At 37.3% G+C, this 14,662-nt stretch overlaps 1 protein-coding gene across 2 annotated transcripts in view; it reads right to left on the reverse strand.

Moving 5' to 3' along the window:
* The window catches only part of ARHGAP21 (Rho GTPase activating protein 21), a 112,926-nt gene that overhangs the window by 43,611 nt on the left and 54,653 nt on the right, over nt 1–14,662 (reverse strand). For both annotated transcript variants that reach the window (XM_066199130.1, XM_066199137.1), the window contains 2 exons: nt 6,411–6,503; nt 3,338–3,416 (listed from right to left, as the gene is read on the reverse strand). In XM_066199130.1, coding sequence (XP_066055227.1) covers nt 3,338–3,416; nt 6,411–6,503 — 172 coding nt within the window. The remainder of the gene's footprint in view (nt 1–3,337; nt 3,417–6,410; nt 6,504–14,662) is intronic.

A 14,662-nucleotide genomic window follows, 5' to 3' on the forward strand; every position in this document is an offset into this window, starting at 1 on the left:
TTACAGGACTGCAGTTAATTCTAGCAACTCTTCCAAGGTGTGCCTTTCATCTCCCAGAGGAAATAATCAGTGTACCTTTAATTTTGCTATCTCCAAGCAGAGGAAAATAGAAAACATGCTAGACACAGCTTGAAACTTTTCTGGGAACAGTACAGAGCATGGCTGAATCATATCCCATCCTTAAGACCCACTGGAAGACATGGGTATTCATTTCAACTAAAGCAGCTAACTTCTGATGTCTGCAGCATTATATAATGAAGACAAGCAGCTAAAATTAAACAACTTTTTAGAAAAATAATAAGCTGCTATATAAATGGAGACACAGAAGTAATCTAAAAAAAATCTGCCAGCCTGCACTAAGTTTTATTGCAAACAGCTGAACAGTGAGCAGTGGGGAAGCACTCTCTTTAGAGAGAAGAGAGGATGAAATGCGTTGTAACCTTAAAACTTGCTCTGAAGATGATTAAAATGGCAAAAGAATAAGCATTTACGCTCATCAATGTGTGAATGAGTAATTAAAAACAATAAAAGTACAGCAATTATAATGTCTAGAAAACCAACACAGAACATTTTAGACTATGAAGGAAACTGTCTTTAGTCTTAAAAATACTTCAGCTGACAACTCAGCCTTTCAGAAGGCCTTTCAGCAAGCTGCTTTCACAAGGCCAACTAAAGAAGCCAAGGTGTGCTGGATGAAAGATCAGCTAAGACACAAAACACAGCAAAAAGCTGTGTCGTTGGGTGCTTTTAATGTGAGGAGTGTAGTAAGTACATTCAAGAGTGAATTTGTGCAAGGCCAACCTATCAAGAATTATTAAATCAAGCAATGAAGATAAAATCTGTGGTTTAGCAATTTCCTGAACCAAGGATTTAGAGAAAGTGGGCTGGTATTATCTGACCACTCAATCACTCTGAGTGATTTCACGTTCCAGTGTTTTCATGGACTTCAAAGAAATCTTTCCTGGATATTATCATAGAGGATAATGGCACAGCACACCATCAGTCTGACCCAGGTGGCAGTGCTAATGCAAGAGCAGCATGCATCATAATGCAATTTTATTTGCCATGAAATGGCAGCCTAAGAAGTAAAAAACTTACGTTCAGACCAAACTGCTCTGAGCTCAAAAATACTGTTTTCAAGCAAAGAATGAGAGACAGCTGATTCTTCAGTCACACAAGTACTGCCTGGAAGCTACAAGATACACCTGATGTGGAGTCTGAACTCTCTTTATGGACTAGAATTAATATTTATCTGTTTATCCTAAGAGGTTCAGCTGTAGACTTCCTGATAGTTGTATATGCTGTATGAAATGCTCAAGGATACACACAACCTTTTGTAACAATCTTCTGTGATGCACACAACTGGCTTGAGAAAACAAACTGTTCTCTCCTAACAAACAATAGCATCCCTTCATCCTCCCTGCCCTCATGGAAATCAGGGGGACAGATGCAGCAGTGTTCTACACCCTGCCTGGCTGCACTAGATAACCACTGATAAGGCCTTGTTCAGGTGTCCCCAGTTTATCCACAGTAGGCAGGGGTTCAGTTCTTCTGAATGGTTCACTACCTACACTCACTGAAAATAAACTCAATTTACAGGCACACCTAGAGTCAAGAATCACTGACCACAAAGGCCACTCAAAGATGTGACTGGTCTCTTTCTCAGATTAAGAGAGTTAAGACTGATCTACATAGCTGGGCATACACTATATCTTGGGTATAAACCATTGTACAATAGTGCTGCTTGGAAAAATACAAAATAAAGAAACAATGCATAGCTAGTGTTATGTCCAGTGAAGGAAATAAAAAAGCCCATCTGTCCAGCTCCTGTACAGACAGCATTTATGACACAAAACACGTTTCAGCCTACCTCATCCCTCACATCTCTGAACACAGTTTTGTTGTTTATAAAAAAAAAACCAGAACAATAAACATCCAAAACAAAACCACAGAGACACAAACCACCCGAGATGTACACGTTGAACAAAAGCTTGAATGAAATAGGAAGATTAGAATCTGCTTTTTCCTTCTTCGAGCAGTAAGCGTATCTAAGTTTTAACACATGATGAGCCTCTAAAAATATGACACATGAGATGTACTTAGAAAACATTCTTTCATGCTGATCATGATACATCTTTGGCCACATAACTCACTATTATATCAGAAACTTGTTGCTATAGAACAGAAATTGACAACAAGAAAACTGTAAAAACAGAGGCAGACATGAAACATGAAAGAGTATCTACACTCATGCATAGACATGATTTCACAAGTGCTTGTGAGCTGCAAGAGCAGTAAATATTAGTATTTTCTCAACTCTGAGCCAGGTTCATAACTTGCTGCAAAACAGAGAAAAGCAAAGACTTACTGCAGATATTCTGCAGGTGTGCAGCAGCATAAATTTTTTCCTTCACCAGATATGTTGATTTCTAGTTCTTAGATCTCATAAGCAAGGTGGATTTTATAATCCTCTTTTCCAATTGACATATGTACGTATACCTAATCTGTCTATTTTCGGTTCAAACTCCCTCCCTAACGTGAACAGCCGTGGAGTCTGTAGTCTGATCTGGACAGCAATCTTCCAGAGAGAAAGGTCTCACTAGAGACAGCCTTCTGGGTTCTCGGGCAGTCTCCAGCCGCCAGGCAGCCTCGGCGAGGCGCAGCCAGGGGCTGCAAGTGATCCAGCCCTCGGCAGCAACTCCAGCCCTCAGCAGTGACTCCAGCTCTGCCTTGTGAGGTTCTCCCAGACAGACTCAGGGACAGAGAGACAGGAGTACCCTACAGTGATTCCACAGGGTAGCCTTTATTATCCAGCACCCTGCAAAGAGTGGCCAGGGATGGCAGCTCCTTGCTGAGCAGGGTGAACTCTGGGGTATTTATGGGGGAAAGCAGGGGTGGTACCAAAAGGGAAGAACCAATGGGTTGGAAAGGTATCTCAAAGCATTGTGGGTGCCTTGCTCTGCGCTGAAAGAGAACTGCCTCATCTAAGGGCTCTCTTCTCCCAGGGAGAGCTGAGATGAGCTTATCATATTCCATTCAAGGAACATCCCTCCAGGGCTGAGGCCTGGCAGACTCATCTGCCTCCACACTGTAACACTTGATGTTATTTGCTAACAAGGGCCAAGTACTGACAATAAAAAGACTGCGGTACACTTCAGCACACCTATTTTCACACTTTTCTCAGCAAGTAGCAAATATATGAAAAAAGAAATAATGTAAGTGAGTGTGTATGAATGAAAATTTAGTAATACGATGACTTTTCAAAACTCCCGTAAGTGGTCATTTCATGCTCAGTATAGAAGAAGTGTGGCACATAATGATAATACTATTATCTTACCTATTCTGTATTAAAGCAATGACTTGAGAATATGTCTTCCCAATAACACTTTCTCCATTGACTTTTATAATTCTGTCACCTGTAGAGGGAAAAAATATAACTCAAATTAGTTTGTCTAGACGTTTTTTAAACAGTTTTTATTTTGTATTTCCATACCTCACAATAATCAAGAATACCCATGTTAAATTCGTTAGTCTTCCTCAAAAAAAAAAAAATTCTCCAAATACTTTGTTACTCTTTCCAAGTTAAGAATTTCATATAGTCTCATAAATTAAATATCAAATATATTGTGTAGAGCTATTTTTAGCCTGTGATGAAAAACGTATCCCGTTCTTTTGACCAGAAGAGCAGAAAGGTATCTTGAATTTCCTAACGAGGAGAAAATGGTCTGAAGGACTACAGGCAGGGAGCCTCAAAAAGCTACTAGAGGAAGAAGAGCTGAAAGGAAGGACCAGTGCAAAGTGATGCAAAGGCAATGGCTTTTTCAACGCTGCTTTAGAAACTGAAAGTCCTTTTTGTGTTTCTGGCATGGTCAAATTAAAGCAAGGAAAAAGCTGTTCACTCTGACTACTCAGCTTGTCTTGGGGACAACAATGCTTTAATGCTTGTGCTCTGTGGAGGTTTGTCATACAGACCTCATGGATTAACAAACTACACAGATCTGACTTTTTGTCTGCTCACTTAAAGTAAACATCATGCCAATAAACTGGTGTGGTATTTTCAACTTCATAAAAGTTTACCTATTCCCCTTCATCCACTGGTTACCACCTTTCTTCTTGCCTGAAAGAACCTGGAGCTTTTTCTCCTTCTTCCTAAGCAATGAAAGCAAGCTTGGTGGCAACAAGGTCTGATCCCTGTCCTGGCTAGGTCCTACTGCAAAACTTCCCCAGAACACACCAGATCTGTCTCTGGGACTTCAACTGGCTCATTTCCAGGTTGTTTAAGAACAGCCTGTAATGTGGGCTACATTGCCACAGATTTTCACTCAGTATTCCCACTAAAAACTATAATTAGGACTATCATTAGAGTAGGTCATATAATTTTATCTATACTTGTGCAGCTTTTATTCTTCACAGCAGTGACACGAGTCTACTTGAAATATGCATCCCATGGATCTGCCAAAAGATCTGATGAGGACACACTGCAGAGCTGGTTATATAAATGACATGAGCACAGACAACTCTGCAAGTACAACTTTGTTCTGTTTCAGATATGTGGGAAGGGGAAGTCAGTGACTGTAGTGCAAAAAAAGATACAGAAACATGAAGTCTTTTTCTAACAGCTCTCCATCAGTCTGGTAGCCTGCTACGTATTTTGATCGAAGTAGAAATTAAACAGAATGCCCTTTCCATGTACATTTTAATTCTTTATATTTTTGCATATAGATAAATGACAGCACAAAGATCAAGACATGGGAAATATAGATGTGCTTTGGCTGTCTGTATTTCGATATTTCTAATATTTACAAACTCCTATATATCCGTTATTTTTTGATGAAATGCATTAGAGGTTAAATATGGGAGAAGTATTACCTAACTCTAACAAAGATGATTTTACAGGAGTATTCAAAAATACTTCAGAATGGAGTGTCTTACGTTTAGGATACCTTTCTCTATTGCTTAAATTTGCAAGAATATTTTAAGTTCTCTGATGAGAAGCAGCCAAGTAAGCTCCTGAAATGGAGCTCATTTATCCCAGGTGATGAAACTTACGCTGAAACTTTCAGTATTACAAAGGACCCTGCAGCAGTGAAATAAGAATTAACAAACATAACTTCCTAAACTCATTCTGAATAATCAAGTACTTTCATTTGTGCGACCATGAAACAGAGCAATGTTACATTAGGAAAAAGAAATAAATGTATGTAGTGTCTGCATGAGAGGTTAAGCAAACTATCTGGCTCATTATTCCCTGAATGTTTTATAATACCTAGACAGAGATTTAATAATATATTTCACCCTAAAATTCATAAACAAGAAATACTGGCATGACCTAATTAGATGTAACTGCTATAAGCAGTGTGTTTAAGAAGAATATTCTAGTTAATAAAAATATGTTGTCTCATTTATTTTCTGCTCTTTATTTTGGGCTCCTAAAAATCTCTTCTATAACTAAAATAAAATATTCTCTAAATAAAAATAAAATATTCTCTACAGATTTCATCTCACTCAATTTGGCAGACACTGAACAGAGTAGAAATTGACATGGTTTCTCTGTACAAATTCAACATATGCTGCGTTTTATCAAGCCAAAAACATCTTTATATAATAGCAATCAAATTTTGCCAAAGTAGCCCTTCTCTAAATAACTATCTTAGGAGGAGTTCAAACCCTTATGGTGTACAAGTAGGATCTAGAACTGTTTTTAAACTGATCAACTTAGAAACTTTGCATTTCTTTAGGAAGAACATACAAAACTTATTCTATTCCAGTCAAATTGAGGTACATAACTATCAACATACCATTACTGACACAAGCGTAAGCCTTTCATAGAATAGAAGTTTTGCCATATTTTTAAGAAACCTGTATTCATAGCGGCATCCATCTATGTATGTAACTTTATCACCTGTAAGATTTTCGATTCTAATACAGCTTTTTTCTTCTTTTAGCACTTAAGTAAAGGTATGACACAGTTCACAAAAACCCCTCCATGTCTTCTGCTCTCCAGCTTGATTAAATGAGCAACTGAATAGAAATTTGTAACGAGAGACCTGGACTGTTCCTATTTGATTTAAAGGAGGTAGAGTAGAAAAATTTTATTTTCTGTATGAAGACCTGAATGTTTTCAGGTTACCAATTTGTCCCAAACCAAAGAAATAGGAGCCTACAGGTATTATTTTCCTTTTTTACCTCTTCTTCACGTGTTTTCTTACTCTCTAGGAGAGCAAATCAAAAGAATAAGACTTTAATGCCTTAATAAGCAAGACAGTGCTTCCACATTGAAAAACACTGGAGGACCACTTAAAAGCTCCTAAAGGAAAGAACAAGATTTAAATGGAAGATAGAACTAGGTAGTAGCAACTTAAATCATACGTATTTAACATCATGTACATAAACATGTTAATGAACAGTACCTGTGCACAGCCCAGCTTCAAAAGCAGGTCCACCCTCTTTAACTTGTTTAACGAATATGGTATCCATTGGCTCCAGTCTATTTCTTTGTTTTCCTGAGAAAGAAAGAATATTTCTTAACAGCCTTTCATCATACTTCATAGCAATGTTTTAACTTTCATAATATTTTGGGATGCAATCCTGCTGCATTCAGAGAGACATGCAAAGAAATAGTACTGTAATGGAAACTGAAAAATAAAATTTTAAAATCTTCCCTTGAAAGGAAAAAACATAACATTGATTTACAGTTCCCATGGACCACAAAAGTGATTTTCCAACACTTTTTCAGGAACTCCAAGATGAAGTCTGAAGTTTTCCTGAAGATTTAACAAGGTTCAAAAAGAAATCTAGAATTCAAATTATATGCACAGCATATGTCTGCATATGCTGTACGTATCTGTATATACGTAACTTCAAGTTACTCTACAGTAGTTAGAAACCACGTACCGCTATATTTTCTTGCTTTCTCAACAGACAATTTCTACACTTCTAGAAACACAGGTACCTTTCGATTTTACATGCCTGTCACCAAAGCTAAATAATTCTTTTTAAGTAGCCACAGCTTCTGAAAATCAAGAGAGGAGGGTGGGTGGGTGTACAGTAAAACAAACAAAAACACAAACAAAAAACTCCACAGTTATACAGCAGGCTAAAATACAGTGTTGCTTGTCCTACATTTGCACACAGCTGGAGTAAGCCATTTTACAGCATCTACACAGCTTCACTCATGGAATTATTATGACAGTGAAGTTAAAAAACCAAAACTAACCCCCCCCCCAAAAAAAAACCCGCCAATATTTGACACAGCCACAAAGAAAACCACCCAGAAATTATAAAAAATCAATAAATAAATACATCCATAATGGCCCTGCAAGGTCCAGTGCTCACAGAACCAGAGGCAGAACTTGAAAGGCTACAGCCAGATACACACAGTCTTACAGTGCCAGAGCTGGCTTTGATAGCCTTGCTCACTCCAACTCCGGGCTCCAGTGACTATTCCTGCTGCTCACTCCCAGCTAATGAAGTGCCACCTTTAGAGGCCACGTGATGAGCCAGCCCAGGGAACTCACAGGACACAAAAATAAGCTGGGTCTGTGTTCCAGTTTAGCAGGAAACCCCAGCATAGTGGAGAGACAGAGGCTTAAACTGCAGGAAAGGAAGGAACAGCATGAAAGAACAAAGGAATTACTTAAAACTGGCATTGCTGATAAAAGAAACTCCTTAAAGCTGGCATTATTAGGTTCTAACCATTTCTGAAATGGCTGACCTTTGACTTAGGCACAAATTGCCCCGCTTTTGGAAGTACTTTCCCCACAGTTTTAAACGTCCCACCTAAAATGTTGAATAAATCACAGTAGTATTTATTGAATATAAATAAGGAGGCCCCTTAACCTCTTTTTTTAGTTCAGTTTCCATGTGGGCAAAGTTCATTTGAAAAACTTTAAATAAATTGCAAAAAAACAGATTATCCTCTGACTCTGATTCACATTTTTCAGATCCTAGTTTTAGCCTAATGCCTTCATTGTGCAGATCTCCTCAGTGTCCTGCCATTTTACCACAAAACAGTTCAACAGAATGGCTCACTCATTTGGCTCTAAATGGCCTTCTCAAAATAGTTCCCGATTGGGAGCAAATAATCAAAAAGTTTACTTGATAGAATCAGATAAATACTATATATATAGCAACTGAATTACAAATCAAGAAACTCCAGCTGGCAGCTCAGTCCCCAAATACTTAAAATTTGATTAGCGGGATACAGCTACAAGACATACAAAATGCTCTTTGTGAGCCAAAGTTAATATCTGTCATTTTTAATCTGTAGATTGAAATAGACACTGAACATATGATGGGGCTTGTCCTTTAAAAAGCCAGTAACATTTCAGCAAGTTTAGAGAAGCTCCAAGATTAATCTACCCAGATGCCATGAACAAAAGGTTGGTTCAACCGCTTATGAGAATGAAGTTAAAATATGAGCTTTTATAGGACCACCAAACATCCTTCCCAGCTGCCATCCTTCCCAGTAAAAGATAAGCTGCCACTTATCTTTTACTGAAGACACATACATTTCCAAAAGTGGCAATAAAACCAAAAATAATACAGCTCCTATGGCACATTTAATTTATCACACCTCAGCTTCCTTTATGTAATACTCCTCAAAAAAGTGTTAGTGGCCTACAGCCAGTTTGCTTAACACTCAAGTGGCTGCTTTATGCCTTGTCCATACCTGAACATGCAAATCAAGAGGTCAGGCAGATAAAGTTACTCCCATTCAGTACGCAACACAGAACTCCTTTTACACACTTCTCACTTCTGATTAAGAGGGGAACCTTGCCACAATTTATAGAGACCAGAGACTGCAGGCTTCCCTGACATTTGACTTCTGACCTGTCTGTCAGCTACACTGAGACATTATGGGCACTCACTTCACATTTCCACAGCTATTTTATCAATCAATTCAGAAAGCTAATTGCACATTAAACTCGGTTGCTTGTCCTACTTGCAGGAGGAAGCTATATTGAACAGTCATTCTTACTTCCTAAAGAAGGTCAACCACCACATTAAAAATTGATTTAGGGGTAAAAGAATCAGGATGAAAGGATCAAAATGTTGATTACATTTGCACGTTCATTTTACTATTCAGCACTATCCATATACAAGTAGAAACAAGAAGAAATCTTACAACTCTCCAGCTCTGGTAGATAAATACATGCTTTTTCTTCATTTCTCCTTGATCTTCTACATACTTGGATACAAACCAAAACTTTTTAAATCAGTAACATATAAATGAACTCCCTTCAATACATAACCTCAAAATGTACATTTATACTTTGAGTTTGAAACTCAAGCAAAGCTAAGCAGTATTTTATGACAGTAGAAGCTAACAGCACTTTCTTCAGCCCAGCTGAGGGGAATAAATCTTGAAGATGTGCGCTCAATCATCATGGAAATAAACCTCAAGTAAAATGGATTATCTAATAACTCACCTCATATCTCAAAATTTAACATTCACTACACTCTGATTTAACTATGCTTAAATCTCCACGTGGTCCTGTCTGCACGCAATTATCAGGCAAAAGCAAAATGCTGTCTAGAAATGAGAGCTTGAACTTCCCTCCTCCTAAACAACACAATCTAGAACAGAGCATCACAGCCAAGTGTTTTACACTAAGTTCTCTAACTCTGCACTACATACTGTCAGAATTCACCATTTTTGTTTCTAATACTGAAAAGACCAATTTTTTGGAGCATGCCAGCAATTCCTGACAACAAGGGTGATGCAACAAAGAGCAGTAAAAGCACCTCAGACCTCTAGTTTGTTAAGACATAAAAGCCTTATTTGTGCTGTTCCAGTGCTCACTACTGCATATGATTTTGCCTCCTTCCTCCTTCTCCATACTTTTGTAAGGAAAACAACATACTTTGTAATTGAGCATTACATTGCAGGCTACCAGCAAATACAACAACTTCTCTCAAATCTTCAACTGCAAATGAAAAATGAGACATCATGCACACACAAAGAACAGACAAAGTGTGAGCTGCCAGTAACACATTCACATATGCAAGGAAACAGCACAGATGAAAAGCACAATTTCTGTAAAAAGAACTTCATTTTTACTTCATTCTCTCTTCAATGTAGCTATAAAGAGAGATGCAGTCTTACATTAGGGCAATAAAAAGAAGAAAAGCAAATAAAGTTGGTAAGCACACAACTCAGCTGATCAGAAAATGAAAAGCCCATTAAGTTATCCTTTCCTGTGTTAAGTTTTGTAAGCACACGAAAACTTCCAGCATGAAAAACGGTCATCAGTCAGTATAAACTCAAAGGCAAGATTTTGTCCAGGCAGTGGTGTAGTTTTGCTAAGAGAATAACTAAAATACTCCTTGCAGTGCAATGATGTTGCAAACTCCCTTCAATGATGTTATCCAAATGAAAACAGAACTTGAGAAATAGCAAAGTGGTGTCTGAACTTTTAATTCAGAGATTCAGCATCATCAGAAATACGGAAATAAAAATAAATCCCCAAGTATATAGATGGCTCAAGACAAAAATTCACTGGTTTAAACAAGGATGGTAAGGACTCAGGAGACTCTTAATAATCAGGTCCTTAGTCTAGACAACCGAAGTTAAGAAAAAGTAGCCTGAAGAAACACAAACACCTCTAAATCAATCGCAAGACAAATACAGAAAACCAACTGATTGCAACAAGGTTTTTCCGAGCCAATACGTTTTTCATAATTCTATACAAATCTCTGAGTTAATCACAGAGACTACAATGCCACCTACAGTAACGACAGAGATCACAGTAAAATCTAGAAACTAAAATTAGTGTCTTAACTTTTATTCAAATGACTGCAAAATAAAGACTTTATTCATAACATGTATCATAGAATCATTTATGATCTAACCTTTATACTACCTGGATCTATGAGCTGAGACTTCAAGTCAATAAAGCCTTCACAGTCTGACAGGAGAAAGCAAGTCTCCCACTGCAAGTTACAAGGAAGCTTTCCTGACAAATGTTTAAGAGGCCACAAGTGGCAGAGGGGAATATGTTGCACTAACCACCATCACACTTGCAAAACAGTAGAATTCAAACATCCTCTCCCTGAAAAAAGGGAATGTTAAAAGAAGATATTACTATTTTCAAATGGAACAGTAGAATTAAGACTAGGTAATACTTAAAACTGACATCTGTGGGGTGATATTCAGCAAAGCTTCTCCTAACTCCCCCAAATTTGACAAAGAAATTAATCTTATCTAAGTGCCAATTCTAGCTTAATCCCCTAAAAATCTAGTTTGAAATACAACTACTACAAGGAACATAACTAGTGTTGTATCAAATGCAGTAACTGTGACTTAGTTTTTAAACTACTCTCTGCAGACCAGACAGTATTACTCTACTGATCTATGATTCACCTGGAAAAAAAAATGATATGACAGAAGTTATGCTATCGAATCTACCAACACACTACAACATAGCAACAAGCACTTCATTTCTCTGAAGTCATTAACCTTTGGATATAAAACACAGATTAAAACATCTGAGTCACAAAGACTATGAAAAAGACAACCTTTACCTTCTGAATAGGGAAAAAAAAAAGTCTCATGCCAAAGTGCTATTGCTGACAGAGCTCTTCCTTTCTTTTGACCTGCGGAGCACAAACCAGCAAGTACAGGAACACAATATAGTGTTTGTAAGACTTCCTAACCAAGTCTCAACTAACCATTGCTTAAAAACATGCCATTTTTCCTCTTCCTCAAGGGGAGGAAAAAAAAATCTGCTCAGGACAGCTGAACTGTGCTTAGAAATCCTGATAACACAGAGATTCAAGAAAGTCTATAGAGGTTCGTAAAATAACTTTTGTAGAACATTTTTAGTCCCAGCACTATGCTCAGTAGATAGCAAAAGGATGACTTTTACATTTAAAAAATCTGCCTCATGAAACACCTCCGATTAATCAATTAAGACAAGCTCTTATGCACATCTTTCTCTGACTCAAGGAGGAGAACATTCCTCTTGAGCATGAAGATCTACAAGTATGCTTTTGGGTATCCAAGGCATTTGAGCTCCACTGGTTCAACAATGCTGAGTGGCACTGATTCTTGGGATGCCTTTCAGGCAAAGGGAGGGGAATAGATACAGCAGGGCAAATGCTTCAAATTGATTACTCAGTCAAAAACCTGTTAATCATTCCCAAACTACTCAAAAAAGGTTGCTGAAAGTACAGCAGAACTTATATTTATTAACTGAGATTTCATTTAATTAAATATAAATCACAAACCTGTCAGGATTACATCTAACTGAGGGAATCCAACTAAAGATCATTCTGCATATTATAATCTTCAAACTGAATTTCATACATAGTAAGCATTTCTCCGCCAGCAATCCACTCTGGAAAAGGAGCCCAAAGGTCCCAGTCCACTCCCAGCAGAGCTTATTTTCCCCACTGTCAAGCTCAAAGCAACTCAACTGAAAAACACTCGCTGAAATACAGTGCCAGGGATGAGCCTCTGAAAGAACATGATAAGTACATTAGTGCTGTTGAGTCATTTAGCAGAGAAACACCTGGCATTCAACTCTTTAACACAGGAAAAATACATTCTTATTTCTCAAAGCACCTCTGGCATTTTGATTAGGTAATTCCAAAATGGTGTTTCTTCTTCTGCTTACTTTTCTGTTAAACCATTTGACTAATACAATCTCAACCATATTGACATGCCAAGGTATGGGGAGAAGATGAGAAAATAATTCAGCAATGTTATGGAAAATACCTAACACAGTTTCTGCTAAGTTACAAACACTCCAAAACTATGTTTTCTCATTGCATTATTTGCCATTACTATGACTTTACTCAATTGTCTGAAATGAAACCTTTTCAGGTTTAAAATTTAATCTATGACTAGTCTAGAGGGTTTACTGTAGTCCTTAGATAAACACAGAGCAGTACAATTTTTATCTGTAGTAGTGAATCTACGGACTCTCCCTTAAATCATTGGAAATTACACGTCATGCTTTTATTCAAAGTCAAAGATGATTTGAACTCAACAGAAACCACTGAAAAACATTATACATGCGACAAGCTAGAAGGCAAATCTACGAGACATTGTGGCTGTACTATAAGGGAACAAGGAATCTTCAAGCTCTGGTTTCAGTGGAAAATTGAACTGCCCTCATTTAGCATTCTCAACATTTAGGTGTTGAAAAATTAACTTGGATCAAAACTACACAAAAAAAAAGCAATTTACTGTCCTACTATCCTGAAGCATTATTATTACACACCTCTTGCCTTTTATTCCTAACTATACTCTCACATACCTTGGACCACATCACCCCAGCCATCTATGACCTTTCCAAATATTTGCTTTCACATTCATCCCCTTGGTCTAATCTACCTCGTTCCCATCATCCCAGGCACAATGTTTATTTCATAACAGATTGATCCGATAGACCATGATTGTTAAAAACCATGGGATTAAATTAAATCCTGGGAGAACACAAGCTACATCACAGAAATCAACAGTCTGTTAAAAGAAATGAAATATTAAAAACTCCAGGCCTTATGTAACCAGCAGTAATGCAGGAAAAAGAGCTTTTTCCACCCTCAAAGGCTCTACCCTGTCAAAACAAATTTATACAGAGCTGAAGAAGGCCAGGTAATAAATTGCAACTATTTAGCCTAGACAACTGAAGGGTAGAAAGTTTTGTACATACTTAGGCACATTAAAGAAAACAAACAAACAAACTTGTATCATTAATAAGTGCATGCTGGATCTCTACAGAAAAATACACTGAGTAATACCTAAGTTGACTTTAATTTTTATGGGAAAAGGATCTCCTAGTTGCTGCAGGTACTTCTACATAGAAATAGAGATGAAAGTACAAAAAGCAAGAACATCATATTAAAAAAAAAAAAGATACTGAATTATAATGACACTAGATTCCCACGTACTGTTAGACACAAAATAGCTTAGTTCTATTGAAAGATAAAATTCTTTCAGTCTATTTCTTTATGCTTATCACTGTTCACTTTAATCATGATCACCAAGCCAAACCTTTTTAACGGAAAACATGTTTTAGGACAACATACAAGAAACTACCTTCATATGTACAAAACCTGTATTTTGCCATTTACAGTTTTAAGTAATGTCTGAAGGACAATAAGATATAGAATCGTACTAAATGCACAATCAAACTGCATGAAGTTTTCCTTCAGCTCCACTCATCGCATCTTGACAGTGCAAGCTTTTAATAAGAATGCTAGGTTTTTAATAGGTACAGATATTTTTCAGTCTGGCTCCAAATATTCCTAATACGCTCTTCTGAAAGACTTCTATCTGTAGATACCACTTAAATAAATGAGTACTGAAACAGGGCAACTCCAGAAAAGAGGAGGAATGGCAAACTGATGGCAAGCCATCCTCAAAATACACAAAATAAATACTCCGAGTTATTAACTCCACGAAATATGTAATATAGGCTGGTCAGTATAACAGAGATTCTATGGAAATCAGTAGAAGCTGATAAAAGTTTCCAATTATGGACCAAGTAATCCACTCTGGAAAATCTGCATCTTCTGATAAAATGCACCTGGTTAGAAAAGCATTTCAATGACTTGGCTTAAGATCAACAACCTGGAGAAGCAACAGTAGTAAAAGAACTGAAAAACTTAAAATAATAACTACAAAATATTTAGGGTGAATCTATTGTGATGC

This window comes from Chamaea fasciata, unplaced genomic scaffold, assembly GCF_029207755.1.
Source record: "Chamaea fasciata isolate MVZ Bird 193981 ecotype frontalis unplaced genomic scaffold, bChaFas1.0.hap1 SCAF_1, whole genome shotgun sequence".
NCBI lineage: Eukaryota > Metazoa > Chordata > Aves > Passeriformes > Sylviidae > Chamaea > Chamaea fasciata.